We start from the raw sequence: 24,538 nt of genomic DNA, 5'->3' as shown, positions 1-24,538 counted from the left end.
CTCCAGCTCTCACCTGGTCCTATGTGGAGACCAGGAATAGGTGCTTAACAAGTACTTAGAGAGAGTTTCTAAATTTTGATGGTTACTTTAAAATTTTCTTAAGTTACTTTATGTTTTAATCGATGGTTTATAATTAATAATGGTTTCTATGGACATAATTCCAGCACCACACCCATCACCAGTGGACCCATTTCCCTTACTGAATTCTTCTCACTCTCATTCCCCCCAACTACATTGTGTGGATCATTTCTCCCATTATGTTGCCTTTGAATCTTTGTTACTAACTTGAAGGGAATTTTTATGAAAACAGTTTCTGGTCCAATTTGTGACCACCTTTGCTGGAACTTCCATGCTCAAATCATGCTGGTGTGTGTGTGTGTGTGTGTGTGTGTGTGTGTGTGTGTGTGTGAAAACAGAAGAGAAATTACAGAAAGCACTTCTCACTCTCTTTTTGGCCTCAAGTAAGAAGTGAGTGGGGCATGGGGCATTCCAGCCTTTGCTCCCCGTCACTGCATATTCAACATTAAGGTGAATCACAGGAGGCAAATGCTCAGGCTGGTTATTGAAAAGTTCTAAGGAATCAATTGCCTACTTGGGGAGATTTGGTTCTTCTTTCCAAGAGAGGTTTAAAAAGAAAGATGCCTTCTTCTGCTGTTGCAGCTATAGTAGAACCGGTGGGGTGCCCCCCTTGGCTCACCTCTTGCTTAGATCATCTCAGGAGGCAGGAGTCCAGAGAGCTCCTTTCACACCCCTGGAGGTACGTGAGAGGGTGTGGGACCTGTAGCAGACAGAACCAAACCTCCTGGGACCCCACCTGGTGAACTCTGCCTCCGCTCTGGCCTATTTTCCAGGAGAGAAAATAGAATATAGATGGAAGTGCAGTGGTGCTCTGGAAAACTCCAGACCCAGCAAGGTGAGAAAATCAAGTAGCAAGTGGGGAGCCGAGGAAGTGCTGGCACAGGCGCAGATGCCACCTTCTGAGGTCAGTGTCATCTGTGCACCTTTTTATTCCCCTGTTATGTGTACCCACATTTTATTTATTAAAAATTAACACATGTGGGGCTTGAGAGCTAGTACAGCAGGTAGGACACTTGCCTTGCATTTGGCTGACCCAAGTTTGATCCCCAGCACCCAATATGATACCCCGAGCATTGCCAGGAGTGACCCTGACAATTACATATGGATTTCACCCTTTAGTTGGTCCTGGCGCCCCCTAGACCAACCATCGAGGGATCAGGGGAGCTGAGGGGGGGGTAAGAACACCTTGAAGTGGGAACATAGCAAAGGTCTGGGTGGGTCAGGCAAGTTAGTCAGATTGGCCACTGCATCCTAGGTAAGTCTCTCTGCTGGGGGTTGTATGGAGACAAAGTTGGCCTCCACCACACAGCACCACAAAAATGAGCTATCATTGAGACCCTTTTATATGCTCAGGACCGTTCTAGCTGCTCACAACAGCCCTAAAAGGTAATAGCTACCATCACACCCACTTTACAGAAAAGGTAAATGAAAGCCCAGAAATCTGAGGTCATCTGTTGGAGGCACAGTCAGGTGAGTCAAGGCCTGAACCCCAACAATTGAGCCACGTTCCATCCCAGCCCTCCCATCTGATCCTGGCCTAAAGCACTGGCCTTGGAGCTATGATGGGGGGGGGGGTAGCTTGAAAATGCATCGATTAAGTGTGTGGCAGGGACTCCTGACAGGGAAGAAGATGTTGGGCTGGAATATAGCAGGTGGAAACAGTTGAATCCCTGATTTCTATGGGTCTCTGTTATCTTCCCTCATATCCTCCCAGTTTTGCAATTATTGAATACAGAGATTCAGGTTATTCTCTGCCCTCTTGGGTCAGAGGCCAGTTGACACTGTGTCTCACTATTCCTCAAGTTGGACATAACACTTGAACTGCCCTCAGATTGGTCCAGGGCCAGGAACTGAGATAGAATCCTAAGTAAAGTGGATTTTCTTTCTTTCTTTTTTTTTTTTTTTTGGATCACACCCAGTGATGCTCAGGGGTTACTCCTGGCTCTGCACTCAGGAATTACTCCTGGAGGAAGTGCTTAGGGGACCATATAGAATGTCGAAAATCGAACCCATGTCAGCCATGTGCAAGGCAAACGACCTACCTGCTGTGCTGTTGCTCCAGCCCCAAAGTGGCGTTTCTTAGGGACCTTCTTTCCCCCTCTTTGGCAAGATGTGATGCTGTCTTGGGGCCAGGAGATAGGTCAAAGTGTCAGAGTGCATGTTTTGCACGGGGTAGCCTAGAATTTGATCCCTAGCACAGCATTGTATGGTCTCCCATGACAAAGAAGTTCCTGAACACAACTGGGTGTGGCCCAAAGCTAAACAAAAACAAGATTAATAATAGGAGATGCCTTACTTCTCTTTACATGCAGCCTTTTAAATGAAGATGTGATAAATGAAGCCTTTAAGAAGGAAAACAGAAGAAATACAAATAGAATTTGTTTGGATCCCTGCTTCTATGTACCCAAAACCACTAACTCTCCTTGCCCCACTTCCCACTGAGGAATGGGGAAGTCATTCAAAGACCACCCAAAGGGAGTCCACTTTCAGTCAGATCATCAAAAGAAATGCAGCTGAATGCCTATGGCCCCTTGGCATTTCCAGGGAGCCATCTGGTCAACATTTTCTGGTAATTCTGTCTCTGGTAATTCAAATGATAACAATCAGAGCAGCCAACATTTACTCAGTGTTTGCCTTGTACTAAGTTGAGTGCTTTATAAGTATTTAATCTCATCTGACGTCTCCTAACAAGGCCGCAAGGGAGGTTCTGTTATCCTTTCATTTGGTAACTCAGGAAAATGACTTAGAAGTCTCATATTTGACTCAAGGTTGGGCAGCAACCCTTCCTTTGAACCCAGACCCAACCATTTCCAAACCTTGGGTTATCACCTCAATGTCTCAGGGGCAGCCTCGAAGGGGAAGAAGTCCCATCTCCCTTGGATCCTGGCGGCCCCCTAAAGTGTCTCTATGAACTACCAGTGTTGACGTGTGCCACCCTGAACCCCACCACATGTGAACGGTTTGATATCCTGTTTAATGAAAGGGTTCTGTAACGACCACTATTCTAGGCAATCCATCAGTCACGGTTAATGGTCCTGCTTAGTTATTTATGCCACTTGTTTTCCCTTCCCACATCTTCTATTTTGCCTCTTTTCTTCCTCCGGACTGCCAGTCTACCCCTAAATCTAACAACTCGCCTGGAAACCTGAAAGGGGGTGTGGCCGAGGAATGATTCAGAGCTCCCTAGAAGTCTCTTTGGGCAGATACGGCTTCTAGGGAATGCAGGATGTGGGCTGGAGCATTGCTCAGCTGTCACAGTGGAAGGCGGAACCCAGCTCTGGCTAGGCCTGTGCCTGGGTATTCCTGAGACAAGAGCAGGGAGGAACTTGCTGGGGTTTTACAAATCTGATAGTAGCAATTTATGGGCACAAAGATGAACCCAGGAGCCATTCAGGATGTTGCTGGGAGGCTCGTAGGGGACTCACTTTAACTAGAAAACTGAATTCAGGTCCCATATGCTCTTGGAGAGCTGGGCTTCAGTTAGTTGAAATGAATGCTGCACTGGTGGAATTCAAGAGGTCTGAGATCTTTTTGGCACCGTCAGCGGTGTGACCTTGGACAAGTCTCTTGCCTTCTCTTGTCCTCCATCTTAAGGAAAATGAACTGAATTCAATAATGTCTATTGATTCACCTTCAGTGATTTGAAGTGAGTCAGCCAGTACAGTCACTGTGTTGGTGGTCAGTGGTTTTCTAAAGCAGTCTCTGCCCCTTGTCTCTGGCTAGGCATGCTCCATTAGGTTGGGTCTGGGGCTTTAATAGCACTTTGGGGGGTTGGTTCTTGCTTTGGCTTCTCCTGCACAATTTTATTTCACATTTCAGGGGAGGAGAAGATTGTTCATGAAGTTTATGGGAGTGAACCATTCTTCATTTTTTTGAAAGTTCATTGGCTTAATTCAAATGTCAACCTTTGCAGTGCTGGGTGTTTATTTGTGGTTGTCAGATGTGATTTCATGTGGCGATTCCTGTCATTAATGATGAGGTGAAAAGGAGAGCAATGAAAGGGGGAGGCATGAGTTTCATTTGTGTGGCAAATGATCTACTCACATACAATCTCATGCACGCGTGCTGCTGTCTATGATGAATGGTCACTGGGAGTACCGGGGAGGAAAGAATTATTAATGCCTTGTGTTCTGGTATCCTTCATTTCTATGCAGTGCATAATGCTGCCACTCGCTCTTAATTTGTTTGTCTGATTTTCTTTCTTCTTCCAGGGAGTGGTTTATTGTTACTTTTTCTCTCTCTTGAAGAACTTGGCTTGACTGCCTGTCCAGGGTTCTGAATCTAAAGAGGAGGGGGATTTGCCTGGATGTTGGTGTGCAGAAATCAACCAGAATATTTTAATCAATATTCTTGCAGGATTCCCATCTGTTTGGCTTTTTGGAGCCCTATCTGATTCCAGGAAGACATCTTTCCGGACAGATGTGAAGCCCATCTCTCTTTCTCTCTGTCTCTCTACATGCACAGTGAAAAGGGAGCTCGGCCCCTCGGCTTGCATGGGCGGTTTTTGGGTGAAGGTAAACTTATGTACTTAGACTTATATGCTCGGAAGATGAGCATTCGTGGGTTCTTGCATGAATTTGATTGTCATGCAAGGGCAAGGTGCATAAGTGTGTGTGTGCTGCTAACACTCTTCTTCCTTTTTCTCCCCCTTCCTCTTCTCTTCTTTTTCCTCCCTTTGAAAATGCTGCCACAGATGTCAGTCAAGGTCCAGGTGAGTCTTTGTGTTTGCACAGCTGCTGTGGAAATTTTCCCTCTGCTAGATTGTGCATGCTTTGACTCTGAGTGAGATCTCTTTCTAGGAATTCTTAAACAGAGCAGAAAAAAAATCTAAGTATTTTGTATTTTCATTGATTTATGCCTATAAGATATTCTTGAATTTATGGATACATTAATGTATTGGTTTTGAAGAATCATTTTTAAAACCAAGAGATGTGGTTCCCATGCTTATTACAATCACTTCCTTGTGATTAATTATTCCTAGTGAACCAAAGAAGTGGGAACTGAGCACTTTCTGAAAATATTTTTTTAATGTTAAGATATATATTCTCCAATTTAATGATTGCTTTTGCCTAGACTTCCATCAATCTACTTATCTGCTATCCTTGTGGTGGAAAGTTGAAGACATACTTAGAATGAAAAAATATGATATGGGTGAAAGAAGCTGGTTTTCTTTCTATTATAAAAAGTGACTTTCCACTATGAAATTAGCAGTGTTCCCCCCCTCCCCCGGTGATGTAACTAATACATGCTCACTGGATAGAAAAAAAGTATTAATTTTGTCAATGAACAAATATAAGAACCATCCTTATGATAATTGAGCACTTATTTTATAACGCTTACTTAGGGCCAGAATCAAGTGTTTGAGTACATGCCTGGCATGGGTAATTCCCAGCACTATATGGTCCTCTGGCAACACTGAACATGAACAGTATCACATTCCTCAGGCAAGAGCTTTGAACTATTGGGCCTGCAATATTCTCCTGACCACCTCGTGGGATACCCCTCAAATGATAAATGAGATGCATAGTCACCCAGAGCCCCAGTTTTAAGCATTGTGGGGGTATGGACATAAAGCTACACCCACACACATATAGCCATTTGCCGTGCAGGTGCTGGAGTGATACAACAGCAGGTAGGCACTTGCCTTGCATGCAGCCTACCTGGGTTCAATCTCCAACATTCTTGAGCTCCACCAGGAGAGATGATCCTTAAGTACAGAGTCAGGAGTAAGCCCTGAACACTGCTGGGTGTGTCTCCCACACCCCTGCTCCCTCCCCCAATAAACTCAAAACAACAATAATGAGAAGTGCAGATATTTAGAACTATCTGGGGACCACTTGAAACTGGCTAGAAAGTTGCACTAGAATGGGGCCAGATCTCAGCTCAGCAGGCTGGAGAGCAGGTTCCCTTGCAGAAGGCCTGAGTTCCACCCCTGACACCACAATATTCCCAGAGCAGCAGAGGACGCGACCTCTGAGCATGAAGCTGGAAATAGATCTTGAGAACTATCAGGTATGGCCCCAAAATCAAGGAAAAGGAAGAATGAGTCTTACCAAATTGGAAAGAAGTAGGTATTTTTGTAGGTGTTTTCATATATTTTCTTGTCTAATTCTTTAAATGTTGAATCCATTATTGTGCCAATATAATATAGTTATTGTTCATCCATTTTAATATGAGGGAACTTTAGGGCCCAATAGGTAAACAGTTTGCCGAGGTCATTGGGCTATGTCTAGGCTTTGAACTTGGAATTTTGACTCCATACACGCTCCACTGGAACAAGTGGGGTGCTTCCCCTAGAATTCATGAGTGAGGCTGTGGGTTAGTTTTGTTTTGAGGTAATGGGATGTTATTATCTGTTATTTTAGTGAATATGATAGCTTTCTTTAGGGAATACGAGAGGAAAAGGAGACGATAAGGAGAGAGAGAAGAGGGAAACCCAGAAAGTAAAAGAAATGAATTATCTTCCCAAATTGGGGTATACAGGTGACTGCATATATTTCCTTTATTAACATCCCTCTTTCCAAATGGAAGATTTCAGAGCATTATCTCCGGGGCTATTTCACAGCATAAGAAAACAGTGAAGTTGTATCCGGATAATACAGAGGGCTTCCTACTTTCTATTTTTTTTTCGTACTCCCACCTTTGAAAATAGTGTTTGAACCAAAGCACAGCACAGCATCTCCAAGGAAGATACCAATTAATTTAATCTTTCTACTTTGTAATATTTTAGTTAAGTCAGTCACTCAGCAAATATGTGAACCTGCTATGTACCAGATAGTATCCTAGGTAGTATGAATCAAATTGTAACAAAGATAATCTCTGTTTTACCTTAGTTGGATGCAGAGAATTAAGAAACTATTTATGTGTCTATGAAGTGTATTGTATGCATATATCATATATATATACATGCATATATATACACATATAAATAGAATCAGGAGGTGACAAAATAGACTGTAGAGAAAACAAAATTGCTCATTCTTAGAAGGTGCTGAGGTAAGACCTCTATAAGATGTTTTCTGGAGTACTTTAAGGAGGTGAGGGAATGAGCCTAACACCTCACTTGTACCCCATTTTATTTGTAAAAGAAAATTACTTCATTTTGAATGAATTCCCCACTCTTCCTGATTTCCAGCAGAGATGTGTCCCAGAGGCCCCACTGAGACTCATGGGAATTGTGCCATGTATTGGGGGTCTCCAGCTGCTGTGCTCAGAGCTGAATGCAGCTCATCTTCCTGACAACCTGTGCCTACCAGCTGCCTCTGACTGTGGTTTCTTTTCTTAATTCTCACCAAGGCACCACGTTCCTCCCAGGTGTGGTAGAGTAACACATCATGATATAGACCCCTTGGTAAGGTGTGACCATTCCTGAGAGAACAGCAACTACAGGAATCCACACAGGGCCATTCCAACTTCATGACCTTCACCTTTTCTTCTCTCAAAAACCTGCTAGATGTGTCCCCTGAGCCCATTCTTCTGGAAAGGAGGTCTTTCAGGGGTAAAGTGAGTCTATGGGAATTTGTTGCTGTTCCCTGCTTCTGCCCTTAGGTGGAAGTGGGCAGTCCTAGCCCTACTGAAGCAGGGGGTACTCTTAGCTTTCCCCTGGTACTCAGAATTCTCTGTGAAGGGGAGAATAATCCCACTTCAGGTGAGGCAGAAGGCAGGGCAGAGGTAGCATCTGGAAGCAGGGGTCTATGTGTGAGACCCTCCTTCCCTTCCCCCAGCCATGAGGGTCTGTTTATGATGCTTCAGTGACAGCCTGTCTCTTCAGAAGGGATAATTTCTCAGGCTCTGCCTGCTGATTAGAGCTGGAATTTAAATGAATAACTGTGACCTTGTGGAAGTGCCCTAGTTATTCAGAGGCCCAATGAGGAAATAGGCCTCTTGCTTCAGTCCATCAGAGCCTGGCAGGTGCAGGAGGAGGGGCTATTGTCTGGGGGAGGGCAGAAGGGAGGCCTTGGTCTGCTGTTGCCTGAAGCAATTGCCAGCCTTTGCTGGAGTCTCTCTCTGCCAGTTCCTGCTCCCTGCCCCTCCTTGTCTGCTCTTACAGTCTTGGGGGTGGGAGCTTAATGGGTTGTCCTGAGTGTCCTGAGCTCTCTCCTTCCAGGGAATCTAATTGAAGGCCACTGTTCTGAACCGGAAGTCAGGAGGTCACACCAGTCAAGTCTGACTTGCATTCATGGGCACAAAGTGTTTGCTCCCGATGCTCATGGCTCTGAGGGGTGACCCAAAAGCACTGGCATCAGCAGGAGCTGGTCCAAAATCAACGTCTTCTGTCACATCTCATACCTGTGGAGGAGGCAGACCTGTGTTTTGTCAAGACCCTGGGATGCAGGGTACATAAAATGCTTCATGTATCCTTTGGGGAGCCTTGATGAGAGTGAAGAAGGAGCCATTTCCCAGTCTGCTCCATCTTTGTCTACCTCAAGGAAGCTGATATCTGAACCTTGGTGACTTTTTCTAGCACCTCTAAACTTCCCTTGGATCCCTTTCTTCAGTGCTATAGCAAGATCCACTCACTAGATGCTAGTTTGGTTCTAGTTCACTTCCAGAAGGCAGCATCAGAGTAAGAGTTAGAAAGAAATTGTTAGAGGCATCCTGCAGTCTCAGTGGGGTTGGACTCCCCCGACCCCACCAACTGTGTGGAGTATTAGCATTTTGCACCAAGGATGAGGGGGGATTAGAGCTACTAATGTGATGGAGCAATGAATGCTCAATGTACTCGAGTGTTTGGGAGCATCTTATACAAAATGCCATGGATGAGACTTTAGAGAAACTAGAGTTTCCCCCTTTGTACAAGTGGGGAAACTGGAATCAGCAAACTTTCATGTACTTCAAGTAAACTAGCTCGGGCTGGAGCGATAGCACAGAGGTAGGGTGTTCGCCTTACAAGCGGCCAACATGGCCGACCTGAGTTCAATTCCTCTGCCCCTCTCGGAGAGCCCGGCAAGCTATTGAGAGTATTCGATATGCCAAACACAGTAACAACAAAGTCTCCAATGGAGACGTTACTGGGCCCGCTCGAGCAAATTGACGATCAATGGGAGGGCCTTTACCTTTATCTTTACCTTTTACCAAGTAAACTATAGCACTGTAGCACTGTCCTCCTGTTGTTCATCAGTTTGCTCGAGTGGGCACCAGTAATGTCTTCATTGTGAGACTTGTTGTTACTGTTTTTGGCATATTGAATATGCCATGGGGAGCTTGCCAGGCTCTGCCGTGTGGGCGGGAACTCTTGGTAGCTTGCTGGGCTCTCCGAGAGGGATGGAGGAATCATACCTGGGTCGGCCGCATGTAAGGCAAATGCCCTACCTGCTGTGCTATCGCTCCAGCCCCCAAGTAAGCTATAGAGCTTTCTTATTGTACCCTTGATACCCCAACCCCTGCCAGTTTGCAGAGTTGCTAGAATCTGGAATAAGCTAGTCTGTTTGCAGAGCTATCTCAGAAGGAGTAGGAAGATGGCATTCAATGGAGACTCAGAGCTAGGGGATTCCCTGTGGGGGCAATTTAGCTCTGACTGCTCAGGGAGAGAGAGGTCCGAAGTGGTTTGCTTGAGCTGCCAGCTTATGAGAGAAATGATTTTATCAATATATGAAGGTAGAAGGGCCAGAAAAGTGGCTCAGCGATATAGCACCTGTTTGGCATGTGCAAGACCTTGAGTTCAATTTCTGCCATTGTCAAGGAAACAAATTCTCATGAAATGATAGGGACAGGGAGAAGACAGAGCCTAGATATAGCAGTCTCTAAAATAATAACAGCAATAACTGTATACTTTCTAGTCATTCCTGAGTGCAATGAGTAGTGTTAGTTTCTCTCCACAGTTACCTATGGTTATCACAGTGATCCTGAGATGCTCTTTTATAAGGGAGAGGCAAGGAGAAGTTAACCTATTCAAAATCCCAAATTTGTAAGTTAGAGCTGGGATTCAAATTCAGATTTTTGTTTATTTAAACCAGTATTTGCTAACCCTGAGTTCTAGGCTCACCAAAGATATATCATAAGGCAGTTATGTTATGGCTAAAGTTTGAGACCTTCTGTTTGAAAGGAAAGTGATCTGAAAGGGAAGGAAAGGCACTTGGAAGCATCTATCTTGACCGTCCTTTCATACCCTGCATGTTTAGGGATGCTAAAATGTTAGTAGCCAGTGGAGGGAGAGGAGTATTGGTGAATGATTCTCCTTTATCTGAATTCCAGGGTATAGGGTTAGAACAGTAGTCGCCATCATCACACATAAATTCATCTGTGAACTGTCCCTCACATATTCTGCCTGGACCCTGAACCCTTGAATAGCAGAGCATGTAAGAATAAGAGCATGAACATGGAGTGAGATACTCTTTAAGACAAGAGATGTACACTGCTTGCTACATAGTCTATGCTTATTGGCTGATAGAATCTACATTTCAGTGCTGGAGAAGGTCCAAGGGGTTGTCAAATTTCTCTGTGCACCTAAATTTTGAAGCTCTCCTCTAAGACTTTATTCAGATTTGATTTGAACTCCTATGACAACAAATAGTTCATTGCCCCTTTAGCCTTTCGATTCCATTCAAGAACCCTAAGCTTTCAAAAGCTCAGGTTTATACTGAATCACTGTAGCTTTCACCACCTGTATTGCTTCTAGCCCTTGGAGACACACAGAATGGATCTAATTACGCTCTCTATGTTTGAAGACAGGGCTTTTGTCTTTAAGGATTTTCTTTTCTAAAGACTAAAACAGCTCCAGTTTCTTGGGCATTCTCAAACAAGAGTTTCAAGTTCTTTCATTCAAGTTATTGTTCTTTGAAAACTGAAATTTTTTTTAGCATCCTTTTCAAAGAATGCTGCCTACAGCACACATTGTGTTTTTGATATGTCCCAATCGGTAAAGTGGTCCCATTTCTCCTTTTCCTATTTTTAATTTTTTTGCCACACCCAGTTGGGTATTCAGAGATTACCCCTGGCTCTGTCCTCAGGGTTCACTCTTGGCAAGCTCAGAGGACCATATGTGGTGCTGGGGATCCGACCCAGGTCAGCCATGTACAAGGCAATCACCCTACCTGCTATACTATTGCTTTGAAATCAACCCCCACCCCCACCCCCTCACTCCCACACACACTCCATTTTCGTAAACTGCCTACATCTATCAATGGTGATTCTAAACACATTAGCTTTTTTTTAAAAAAAAATGATTATATTACATTGAACTTAAAGTCACAGAAAACATACACCATGTTAAAGTTGCTAAGTTGTTTCTCTCCTGTTCATGCCTAAATGCAATTTGGTTTATTTATTTGAAGCTTGGGACTGTGGATTTTTTTTAATGTTGTTAAACTCAGCCATGGATTTTGTTTTATTTTTTTAAATCCAGCACCCAATGTCTATTTAGGTAAAGTTCTCGTCTGGTACATCAGTTGTCTCTTCCAATTTCATGTCATTCATGTTCAGGGGGCCAAGCCTCTGCTCTAAGTCATGGACCAAACCCTGCTAGGGAAGAAATGAGGTTAACAGTAGATAGAACTCAGGAATGGCCCACAGAAGTGTTTGTTCAAACAGCAACTGGCTAAGTGGGCGCATCTATAACCAACCTCTTTCCTTCAAGCATTCCTCTGCCCACTCCCACCCCATGCCTAGTGGATGCATGCCTTTGTCCTTATACTCATATGATCCTGTCTCAGCCCTGTCTTTGGGGAAGAATATTTGACTTGCTTCCTGACGATCTTACATGTTGAATGGTGAAAAAAAGAACTCTGAATGGCTATCTTACTTGATTGGCATTTTAAATAACCCCAGGAAAAGAAGAGTTCCCTGGTTGAGTAGAATATTGTGATGAGGATTGAGAAAAAGGAGGTGAGAGCCATTTGAAAGGGCTCTCCTGATACCCCTTAAGTCAGGCTGCACCAGGGTCTTAAATGAGTCTGAATTTCAATTCAGGCACTATTTTCTGCCTGTGAATTCAGCAAGAGAAGTCTCATTCCTTCTCCACCAACGTTGAATTAGGGTAGCTAGCGTCATGGTTACCAGCACAGCGTGGAGAGTCCATCTGCTGGGCAGGAATCCTCACATCACCCCTCAGTGAGCAGTGTGACTTTGGTTGCGGTGCTTAGTTTTCTTACTTTGTAAAATTGAAATTATAGTGACGTCTTTCCCATAGAGTTGCGGTGCTTGCAATGATACCTCATCGTGTTTTGTCTATGGTAAACATCAACAAATAATAGCTACCTTTAGAATTCCTTTTACCAAGTTAATTGAATTCACTCTCTTTATAGTGCTTAAAATGCTCAGATGTGCTTTTCTTCTCTTTCCTCTTCTTTTTTTCCCAAATTTCCTTTCACTTTACAGAATATACCATCAGTGGTGGCTTCTCTCTTCATTGGGCTCCACCCCCAACCCACCGCTACCTTCAAAAACTCTTTTAGTGCTAAGACACGTAAAGGGAATGTTTCTATTGCCTTCTGATTTTCTATAATCACTTTTTAGAACGATCCATAGCTTCATAAGAATTTAATGTTGGTACTTGGCACTTGCAGCAATTAGTGACATTTAATTTCTTCACTTCATATAGAAAAAGATATGATGCATATGGATTTTATACTAGGATTCAGGATTTTACCCTGGAAATGAATGAAGTAAAAGTCTTGGCATAACTAGCATTCATTTTTTTTCCCTTGAAATTTTTGTTTTGTTTTTCATGAGTGGCTTCCTTTCTCCCCTGAAATACTTTCTCTAGTTACCCTGTAAGAGCGAAGGAAAGAAAGATGGATTAAAAACCATCTGACATGGGTGAGGTATCATAGATTTGAGGGGGAGACAGTATTAACTGATGGGGACCTTCAACTTCTGGCTTGCTTCCTGAAGATTGCATCTTATTCTTGCTGGTTTCAGTAAATAGTTTCCATTCTCTATATCAGTCATTTTCAAGATGGGCTTCATGATGACTACAACAACTTACAAATGACTTTACTTTCCTATCCATTCCCATTCTCTTGAGCTATAAGAGTAGCCATCTCTATGAGGATTTTCCCAAAGGAAGTGACATAGAGGCCAGAAGTATAGTTTGCACATTACTCACATGGCCTGTTCTAAGATCATCTCAATTTTGTCTCACTTGGTAGTGGTGATCTTTTGCTCCCTTTGTTCTTGAATGCACTCTGAAAACCCAGACACTGCAATTAGGCAAAAGAGGTGTGGCATATAGTTCTAGAAAGAGTGAGGGGATTGGTTATTATCATATATCTTGTTTGTAGGGGAAGGGCTGTTATAAGACATCTTGTTTTGTTTCTTGTTATCTTGGCTTGATTTTTGAGTCACACCCAGCAGTGTTTAAGGCTAATTCTGACTCTTTGTGTATCATTCCAAGCAGTATGCAGGGGTGTGATGCTAGAGATCAAACCTCAGCCTCCCCAGGAAGAGCATGCACTCCAGCCCTATGGGTTCTCTCTCAAGCCCCTACGATTGGGTATTTTGCCAGGATCCAAAATCATTCCTGAATTCAGCCAGGTGGGGTGGTACTCTGGCAGAGTGTGACATCTAGATAGGAGACACTTTAGTTACTCTCTATAATTTGCTAATTATTTTTCTAATGATGTTAGAGCTCCTTATCAGTTCTGTGTTGGAAATTTTCAATAATTTGCCCTTTAAAGGATTATCCAAACCCACTTCCTATTCTCTACCCACCTACCATCAAGTGAACTTTTATGGAGCTGGTTTTTGAGTGTTACTTGAGGATTCATTCAAAATCAGAGTTGATGGAGAGATTGTCTTAAAGAGTGTTTGTGTAGTGTTCTTCTGAGTTCCTATTCCAGCCCATGTCTTACCTTTTAGCAATCTGCAAAACATCAGACCTAAAACAAATACAAACTCTAAACCTACCCAGGATCTCCTGGTCCCTAGACTGGCTGTGTGCTCTCAGAGCAGTGCTGCTGACCTGTTTCTGATGGTGAAAAGAAGACCAACCTTCATTTCTCTCTCTTTTTTTTTGTTTAAATTGCTGCTCAAGGGGCTGGAGTGATATCACAGTGGGTAGGGCATTTGCTTGCATAGCCGACCCGGGTTCGATTCCCAGCATCCCGTATGGTCCCCCGAGTACCTCCAGGAGTAATTCCTGAGTGCATGAGCCAGGAGCAACCCCTGTTCATCATTGGGTGTGACCAAAAATAAAAAAAATAAAAAAATAAAGTGCTACTCAAGGCTTGCTCCTGGCTCTGTGCTCAGGAAATCACTCTTAGTGATGCTCAGAGAACCATATTGGATGCTGGAGTACTCAGTGCTCCAGACCTGGGTTAAATATTTTTCTTAGCCTTGAGACTCAATGAGTTAGTTTTTAAATTAGATATATTAATATTATATTAGTTATTAATATCAATATACTATTATCTTTCTTCATTGATGTATGACACATGCCAGCAAAAATTTCTTCTCTGCTAATTATATCTTTCTCTGTAAAGAATTTTGTTTGGTGTTTTTTTGTTTTGGGAGCCACTCCGGCTATGCTCAGGGCTTACTTCTGGCTGTGAAGTCAGAGATCACTCCTGGTGGGGCTTGAGAGAGGATCATATGGTACTGCAATTGAGCCTGAGTCAGCTGTATGCAAGGCAAGTGCCTTACTAGTTTTGCCCTCTGACCCCTTTGTTAATAATTTTTTGAGTGTTATTTTCTGTATATCTATTGGAAAGTCATATAGTTTCTTTTCCTTTTTTGCAAAATTTTATTTTAATGTTGAGTATTCTTGTAAAATATATATCCAGGATATATCACTATGCCCCATTCTGCCCAGGTTAAGACTTAGTGCTCCAGATCCTTTTTATTTGAAGATTCATATACTTAGTCAAACACAGACCCTCTCTTCTCTGAGGGCGATGTGATACACCTTCACATTTGTTTTGACCTTCCCATAGACCTTAGTTCTACATTGCTAAATTTATATTAGACATTTTTGCTTGAGTGATTCCTCTGTTTCTTCAACTCATCATACCTAAAACAGAACTCATTATTACTCTCACTTTATATTGATCTTAAACCCATCTCACCTTCCTATTTCTGACAATCTTTCATTTAGTTTCCCATCCACTCTTCCCTGAAGCATCCCATCACTCACCAAAGCCTGTTGAATCCTCTCTTTCCCTTTTTCTTCCCCCTGCCATGAGTCTAATTTAGGCCCTTTGCCTATGACTGATCTTTCTGCCTCTGTGTCTTTCCCTCTTAATCCATCCTGTCCACACGATTGCCAAAGCAATCTTCCTCAGTATCATTTTCCTTGGGTCATTCTCCTTCACATGGACCCTCAGTGTTTCCCATTTACTGTGATATCAAGTCCATTTCCCTTAGCCTTGAGACTCAATTCCTTTCTCCATACTAGCTCTAGACTCTGATCCTTAACACCATCTTTTAATTATTTTTATATGAACTTTTTAATACAATTTTTGTTACTAGTACAGCATATATTACATGCCTGCCATATGTCTGGAACTGTCCTAGGTGCTTCTGGAAAGTTCAATAGGAAAATGGCAGTATACTTTGTGATCATTGGGGTTGTCACTGTCACTGTCCTCCCGTTGTTCATCAGTTTGCTTGAGCGGGCCCAGTAATGTCTCCATTGGAGACTTTGTTGTTACTGTGTTTGGCATATCGAATACATCACGGGTAGCTTGCCAGGCTCTACTGTGCGGGCGAGATACTCTTGGTAGCTTGCCAGGCTCTCCGAGAGGGGCAGAGGAATCGAACTCGGGTCGGCCATGTTGGCTGTGTGCAAGGCAAACGCCCTACCGCTGTGCTATCGCTCTAGCCCTATTGGGATTGTATGTCTTCCAAATAGTTAGATCCTAAACTACCCTCTAAGAATATTCTCTAAGCCATTCCAGACTCTATGTTTCTCCAGGATCTTTTTCTATGTACCCAAGACCCTTCTAATAGGCCTATTTCCTTATTGTCTGATTTCATCCTTTGACACTGAGTACTTATACATTCATTCTGTCTTCAATTATCAAACAAGTCACTGGCTCTCTGGTGGGTGATGGCATATATGTTTTTATAGCATGAAAAAAAGGATAACCTGGGGCTGGGGTGATAGCGCAGTGGGTAGGGAGTTTGTCTTGCACGTGGCTGACCCGGGTTCAATTCCCAGCATCCCATATGGTTCCCCAACCACTGCCAGTAGTAATAACTATATGCAGAGCCAGGAGTAACCCCTGTGCATTGCCAGGTGTGACCCCAAAAGAAAAAAATTATGATAACCTTATACAGTCTTACCATGCATAGGCACAGCCTTCAATGGACTCTTTTATTTAACCTCCCTAGATGGTCCATGAATCTGGCATTACTATTACCCAAAGTTTGCAGAGATAAATAAAAAAGGAACAAATACTTAGTAACTTTTCTAATGTTACAGGTAAGAAAGTAAATTCAAATCTGGGTCTTAATACTTATGATTCTGGAAGTTTCCAATATGTGTTCATGTAGTATTTATTTTTATGGGCTTTTGACTAAAGATAACTACACACACACTTTGCAAGTTAAACTAAACTCTTACAGGTCAGCAACCATATATCATACTCAATCGTGATAGGTAGCACTATCCCCCCATTGTTCATCGATTTGGTCAAACAGGCACCAGTAATGTCTCCATTGTGAGACTTGTTGTTACTGTTTTTGGCATATCAAATACGCCATGGAGACCTTGCCAGGCTCTGCCCATGTGGGCGGGATACTCTCGGTAGCTTGTCAGGCTTTCTGTGAGGGATGGAGGAATCGAACCTGGGTCGGCCACATAAGAGGCAAACGCCCTACCTGCTGTGCTATCGCTCCAGCCAATGTGATAGGTAATTGCATCATTTGATAGACAAATTATTGGTTTTGGCTATTCACTTAGTGTGAGTTTGAATTTTTGGCGGTGTGTGTGGAAGTGTTCCTAAGTAGTGCTCAGGAGGCCTGGTGCCTTTTGACCAATTGGCCCAGTGGTTCAATGCAAGGGCCTGGATGCACTATGCTCAGGACTGGTGATACTTGAGATACTAGCAGTGTTGGGGGCCTCCAGGGCTATACCTGGTAGTACTCAGGTGTTTCCAAAGCTGCACCAGCAATGATTGGAGTCCCTGAGGAACTGGGGATTGAGCGAGTTTGGGAACATACTAGGAAGGGACCCTAACTGATAAACTGTCTCCTGGTCCTGAGCCTGAATTTTTTAAACAGCAAATGGAAATGCTTTGGGGGTGGAAAGCGGAGGGGATTTCAAAATATAACTGAACTCTCTGAAATTCTTCGTTTCTATTTCTACACTGGGCATGCTATGAAGATAGCTTTATAAAAGAGAAGATACTGATGTAAAAGTTCTTGAATGTAAAAAAATCCCTTTTCAAAAAGCAAATTTAATTCAAACCATAATGTGGTTATGCCTCTCCTCCCCTCTTTCATACTGTTTCCTTATTTGTGTCTATTACTTGCTCAGGTCTACTTGTTAATGTCCATTTTGCTTTATTGCCTGGAAAAATGAGGGTTTGACACCAGGATCCCAGATCTGTATTACTGGCCTAATATTTCTATTTGAGTTTTTGGAAGTTGAGAATTATGCACATTTTATTTGAGTTGTAATACTTCAGCTACGTATGTAGCTTAATAAAACCTGATAAGTATATATTTGAATCTTTAAGACACAGGTGGTAAGTTATTTGCATTTTAAAAGGATTCTTCCTTTTACAAAAGGCAGAGCTCCATTAAATATCCAATTCCTCTTTGTGCGTTTATGAAATAATTTAATTTATCAAAACTTGATTTATATGTGCCCTAAGTAGGTAGCACACAGATTCTCATGAGCTTGGGAATCACTTGGGCAACTTATTTAAAATTTAGATTAGTCACCAAGAAAGATCCTTCCCAAGATTATAATTCATTAGGTCAGGAAGAAGGTCTGGGACATTCATTGTTAATAAACACCCACAAGTGGTTGGTGTGAGTGATCAGTGAAATACACTTTGGGAAATACAATCCTGCTTTAAGAAAACACAGGTCGAACATAGAAGGATCCACCTATGGGGACCTTACAGGGAATTAAACACCCTCTCTGACTTCCATATCTACATTTCAATATTTATATATATACATACATATATATACATACAAGGGCTGGAGCGATAGCACAGAGGGTAGGGCGTTTGCCTTGCACGCAGCCAACATGGCCGACCCGAGTTCGATTCCTCCCCCCTTCTCGGAGAGCCCAGCAAGCTACCGAGAGTATTCGATATGCCAGACACAGTAACAACAAAGTCTTCAATGGAGACGTTACTGGGCCCACTCGATCAAATCGATGATCAACGGGAGGGCCTTTACTTTACTTTTTTACATACATATTTGGTCTAGGAGCAATAGCACAGCGGTAGGGCGTTTGCTTTACAAGCGGCCAACACGGCCGACCCAAGTTCGATTCCTCTGCCCCTCTCGGAGAGCCCGGCAAGTTACGGAGAGTATCTCGCCCGCACGGCAGAGCCTGGCAAGCTACCCGTGAAGTATTCAATATGCCAAACACAGTAACAACAAGTCTCATGATGGAGACGTTACTGGGCTCGCTAGAGCAAATCGATGAACAACGGGAGGACCGTTACATACATATTTACATATACATACATATGTAATAAAATATTTTACTAAAGCACCAGGAATTTCAAAGTTAGTCATAGCTGAGTTGTAGATAAACTGTGTTCCAGTGCCATTATGGCACAGCGGATAGGGCATTTGCCTTGCACGCAGCCGACCTGGGTTCGATTCCCCCGTCCCTCTCAGAGAGCCCAGCAAGCTACCGAGAGTATCCCGCCCATATGGCAAAGCCTGGCAAGGTCCCCATGGCATATTCAATATGCCCAAAACAGTAACAACAATGGAGACGTTACTGGTGCCCGCTCAGGCAAATCGATGAAAAAAAAGGGAGTACGGTGCTACAGTGCTACAGTGTTCCAGTGACAATCCTATGACCAGTGTCATCTTTCCTTCATCAGGAGTCCCTGGTTCCCTCCCCCTTCCACCTTAACAAGCACTTTTTTTTAAAGCTTTGTTTTTGAAGTTTGGTTCTCATGTTTTCAGTGTTGTTGTCTCTGTGGTTTGGATATTTAGCTGTACCACTCCTTTGGAAATAAATTTGAGTATACCACCGATGTACTTGAATCCCTTTGATCTCCTGCTCCTTGTTGCTTCCAATCTGTCTCATCTTTCCCCTTTCAATTTCAATTTATTACTCTGTCCTCCCTATACTGTGGGGCCAAGGGTGATCTAGGCATTGCCCATTTAAAGCACAGTATTCCATTGACCAATTATTCTATATTCTACATAAAAATGAGATCCACCTGTGTTTGTCCTTCTCCTTCTGACTTACTTTATCTGACACAATATAGTTCCATCCATGTTGCAGCAAATTAAGGTGTTTTGGAAAGATCTATTTGGGTCAGACAAAGATGTTTCCACCTGTCTTTCACTCACCCCAGTCCAGCTGCCAAACCTCTTCCATCATTGGTATGAAATGTCTCTTCTTTTGGTGATATTATAACTTTTAATTTCCCTCATAGTTTTATTGAGATATAAGTGACATGAGTTTTAGTACAGCACACTGATTTACTACACTTAAGTACTGGTGAATAATTAACCCCACATTAAGCTAAACTTTAAATCTCATATTGTATTATTAGGTATCTCCTTGTATCTTCTTTCTTCTTATTTCTTAACCATGATGATCCTCTCATTGAGCTCACTCCTATTCTGATCCCTCACTTTTCTGCAAACCTCATTGGTTGTTCCCCCATTGGTGCTCTGGCCATAGTTTGGAGACATCAGGCATTTTAAGAATAGAATCTTCTGCAAAAGTTTCTTTTAGCCAAATCAAGTGCTCTTCCCTCCCTCTCCCCGCCCCCTCTCTCAAGGGGAAAATGAGTTATGAGAATGACTTGCTTTGGGCATAATTTCATCCCTCCATTCCCTCCATCATACATGAGTATTGATCCTGGATCTTGATAAATAAATGCAGAAATGTGCGTTTAAAATATCATAATAGTGTAATGAAATTTGTTTAAAAGGTGGATTCTACTTCGTTGACGTGAATTTAACATATAGTTGATCTTTGAAAAGTCAGTTAGTGACCCATATTTTCCCTCTGATTACTTATATAAATCTCTAGTAATTTCCAAAAACATTTGTAGATTTCCATCCTATAGATATGTTTTTTTCTTTATTAATCCCCTATATCCCCAAATATCACTCTGGCTAAAGGAGGTCTGGGTGATCTGGATTTTTGTCGAACATATCTAGTAACAAAGCAATAAAAGAGCAAATAACTGGTGCAATTGACTACTGCTGGAAATATTTTCCTTTAATAGATTATCAGGTCATATCCTTTCCTTGAAATAATGAGCTCTTAAAGCTTCGCTGTCTTCATAAGAACACAGCAAGAGGTTGTGTTATTTGTTTATTGAGGCTCTGTGTACAGTTTCAAACCTCTTCATTACAGAGCTAGGGATCCTTAATCAATATAGGATTTTCTGGTGGGAGATAGTAAAGCAGTGAAGAGAAAAGGGGATGTAGTTGTCACTGGGGTAAGATACTGGCTAAGTGACCAAGTAAGCAGCTTCAGGTTGTCTAAGGAACTATTATAAGCTGAAACTCACTGAGCGTGTTCAGTGATTCAATTTTTTGCTTCTCTGTTTGTTTTGGGATCACACCTGGTGATGCTCAGGGATTATTCCTGGCTGTGCACTCGGGAATTACTCCTGGCAGTGCTCAGAGGACCATATACTTAGTTTCCCAATGATTCCATATTTGTAGAAAATATTCTGGTATCTAGGAAAACAGAAGTTGGGGAGAAACAAACTCCCTCTGGTTGGGGAGGGATTTTCTTTTCTGCAATTTTCAGTCTTTCACCAGTGACCATGTATTACTATGTCAAACCATAGAGAAGAAACTTATTTTGCCTGCATCCTATGCATCCTATCCCTTTTCTGAATGGAATCTAACCTTACATTGATACATCTGAAATTTAACTTATTATGTAGAACAATAATGAAAGGAAAGGCCTCGGGATGAGACCCAGAGCCCTTCCAACCAACAGGAAACTGTCTTTCTACCAGACTCAAGGCTCTGTGCCCTACAGCAGATGGGAAGTGCTTGTTGCATGCTCCTGAGTACTCGTGTGCCCTGCTAATCTCTCTACTGAGGAATTAAAACAAGATTGCATTGTGTGTGGCATTCTAACTTTGTCTTCTTTCTTTCCCCCCCCTTCTTCTCCACCCCTCTTCCTCCCTTTCTCCCCTCTTTTCCTTCCTCAAGGCCTCTCCCACCTCATGATGAGTGAACAAGGTAGGTGCTTTGTGTTTTGTGGGATTGCAGCTGCCTGAAATTGCTTGCCTTCCTGCCTCTGGCTGGTCGATCGGAGTCTCATTGTCACTGGCAGGCCATTTGCTGCCTGTCCCTCCTGCTGGGGGCTAGTCTAGCTATAGGACCACCCAGCAGTGGAGGGGGGCACTTTTCCTGATGCATCATGGTTGTTTACCTTCCCCCCCCCCCCCCCATCATCCCTTTGGCTTCTACATTCTGCACTACCATTTGTCATCCCGGGCTCTGGCACTGCCGGGCTGCCTCCGAGAGGGAAGCATGAAACAAGGCATGACGGCGTCGATAATGGGGGTGAATGAAGCTAATTTCAGAGCAACGGAGCGGTTAACTTCCTCCTGCTCCTCCCTGGGCCCCATGCTGGGGCCCCAGGTGGGGGAGAGACAATGGGCTTCTCCTTGAATGTCACTCTGAATAAAGGTTTGCGGTTCCTCATACCTCCATCCCACTGCCCTGTTGTAAACTTTCACTCCCACCAGTCAAAGGAAGCTTTTGCGGGTGGGGGTAGGGTGGGTTGACTGCATAAAGTTTGGTCTAAAGCAAAATCCACTGCAAGAACATGCTAATGTCCTCATGGTAGGATTCTCACTCCTTATATGCCCTGAAGAAAACTGCATATAAAGATCTGTAAATTCAGCATCTGCAAACTAAAATATTAAAATATGCAGGGAATGAGCTGTGCAGGAAATTCAGCTCAGCTAAGCACAGGGTGGGCTGTGAAGGAAGCCTTTTTTTCCTAAATAAAAATTTTCCACATTATCAGCCTAAATCAGGATTTGAGAACTGAGCCTATTTAAAATTGTCTTTTCCTTCACTGTTCAATTGCTACTATTATGTTTCTTTTGAGCTTTGGGATGATTGCACAATTGGCCTACCTGCCTTGCCCTCACACAAAGAGACTGTCCTCTAATTTCTCTTGTCTTTTTCCTTTCAAAATACACAAGGGGCTCAATGCCTTTTTTTAGAGGACCAGAGGAAAGGAGGGGGCAGGACGGGCTCTTTCACATTCTTCTGATTTTCTTAACCCTTTGAGGAGGCTGGGGGCAGCATTGAAGATGCTGAGTGTTCCTTTCCCTGAGTGTTCTAGCTGGATCATATAGATTGAATCTATCAGACAGTGTTGCCCTAAAACTAAGTGTAACCATATCACTGCCCAAAACTAAGAGTTCATAGTGCTCAGATAGCAGCAGAAGGTGGGCACTGAGAAGGTCCTGTTTTGCCCAGGCAGATAAGGAGGAAACTTATCCATGTTCTTCTAGTATGTCCATCAGGCCCGAGCCTAGATCCGCAATGTGGACCCAAGACCATTTCAATGAAGACGTGCTCTGGTCATAGAGCAGATGTCAAGAAACAGTGCTGGTGGTCAGGAGCTGAGGATCATGAGGGGACTCTGGAAGTTACCATATGGCTAATATCCTAGCTCAGTGTCCAGGTCTATTGAATAAGCTGGTGGGGAGTTCATTGATTTTGACTTGACTGTTTCAGACCCACTAACACAACATAGGTAAATCTCGTCACTGGCATGGAAACCATTCAGAGAACCTATAAGATAGAACTTACTACCTTACTTGTTTATCCCCCCACTCCCATCCCCTGCCTCAGTTTCTTTTGGGGACTTAACATTGACCTGTACATATGTTACGCATTCAGACATACCCATGTACATTTGCAGTGGGGTTGGGGGTAAGTTACATATCTTCCAGAAAAGGCGTCTTTGGGCACTGCAAGAATGACAGACATAGTCTTGAAAGACAAGGATTTACTCTCTAGAAACATTTTAGACAAAGGATTGCAAAATTTTTCTAAGTGGTCAGTGTCACTAAGATTTTGTTCCAACTCATGGTTTAATCTATTATTATTATTATTATTATTATTATTGTTATCATTATTATTTTTGCTTTTTGGGTCACACCTGGCGATGTACAGGGGTTCCTCCTGGCTCTGCATTCAGGAATTACTCCTGGCGGTGCTCAGGGAACCATATGGGATGCTGGGAATCGAACCTGGGTTGGCCGCATGCAAGGCAAATGCCCTACCCACTGTGTTGTTGCTCCAGCCCGGTTTAATCTATTCTTAAGATGGTCCTTTGACTGTATTCCTCCTTTTGTCATTCTTTCCCATTTCCTACCTCCCTGTCTGTCTGTTATTGTTTACAAAACAGTCTGCTGTTTCTCACCACTAAGTACTCCTTTTCAGCTTTCTTCAACATTATTATCTGGGTCCCACTGAATCTTAGAATTTTTTGATGCCTCTAAGTATGTGTGGAAATAGCTTGATATGTTGTGTGTGTTTTCCACCCTTACATGAGTGTTATTCTCCTGAGCCTCCTGGCTCTAATGCTGGGAAAACACAAGAGAATTAAACTTCTCTGGGACTTTCCCTAATCCACTCCAGCCTGGGTAAGTGCCTGCGACTTCACCTACATGTGGCTATGCAGTGCTTTTGCATGTATAACTTGGTCATGTTTCTAAGGATGGGATTGAGAAAAAACACATGAATGGGAGAAAAATGTGTAACATAAAGCTGACGCAAACAGCCTTGATACTCACATTGTTGACAATGTGTTTCATGTGATATGTGCATTTGTTTTGTGCTGCCTTCGCAAGATTTTATAGGCTATTGCCTTCGCTTGTTGCGGGGTTTTGTTACTTTTGTTAAGTCCTGTGTCTGTAGTGTGCTGATGTTTTGCTCTCCCTGCTCTCTCTTTCTCTCTCACCGCCTCCATGGTGGACACCATGCTTCCTTCACTTAACTGGACCTTCCTCTTCATTTCTGTAGGTAGAAGTAAAGGTAGAGATCATTTTTTTTTATTATTTTAACTATGAATCTGCCCTTGGAACATTCATGTCTCCGAAGGGAATTGTTGGATCTGATTACTACAGTCTAGATTATAATTTAGTGCTTTTAAAAATTTTGAAAAATAAAGAAACGAAAGCCCATATTATAATTTCCCTTCAATGTATGTTGGTCTTGATGGTTGGGGATGGTTCCAGGTTGATGCTCTACCACGATGTGCCACTTCCTTGGGACCATGTTGTTTCTAACAGAAATATCAGATTCAGATAGTGTTTGTGAGCAGGATGGTAAGAGTTTTAACTTAAATACTGGGTGTTTGAAGATTCTCTGT

General features: G+C 42.9%; 1 protein-coding gene across 19 annotated transcripts in view; it reads left to right on the top strand.

Moving 5' to 3' along the window:
• NRXN3 (neurexin 3) overlaps positions 1-24,538 on the top strand; it is a 1,716,647-nt gene that overhangs the window by 31,192 nt on the left and 1,660,917 nt on the right. For all 19 annotated transcript variants that reach the window (XM_056134049.1, XM_056134032.1, XM_056134029.1 and 16 more), the window contains exons 2-3: positions 4,772-4,789; positions 21,349-21,378. In XM_056134049.1, coding sequence (XP_055990024.1) covers positions 4,772-4,789; positions 21,349-21,378 — 48 coding nt within the window. The remainder of the gene's footprint in view (positions 1-4,771; positions 4,790-21,348; positions 21,379-24,538) is intronic.

Source organism: Sorex fumeus, unplaced genomic scaffold, assembly GCF_029834395.1.
Source record: "Sorex fumeus unplaced genomic scaffold, SorFum_2.1 ptg000098l, whole genome shotgun sequence".
Taxonomy (NCBI): domain Eukaryota; kingdom Metazoa; phylum Chordata; class Mammalia; order Eulipotyphla; family Soricidae; genus Sorex; species Sorex fumeus.
The sequence above is the reverse complement of the archived record's forward strand: the minus strand, read 5'-3'. Positions and strand labels throughout refer to the sequence as shown.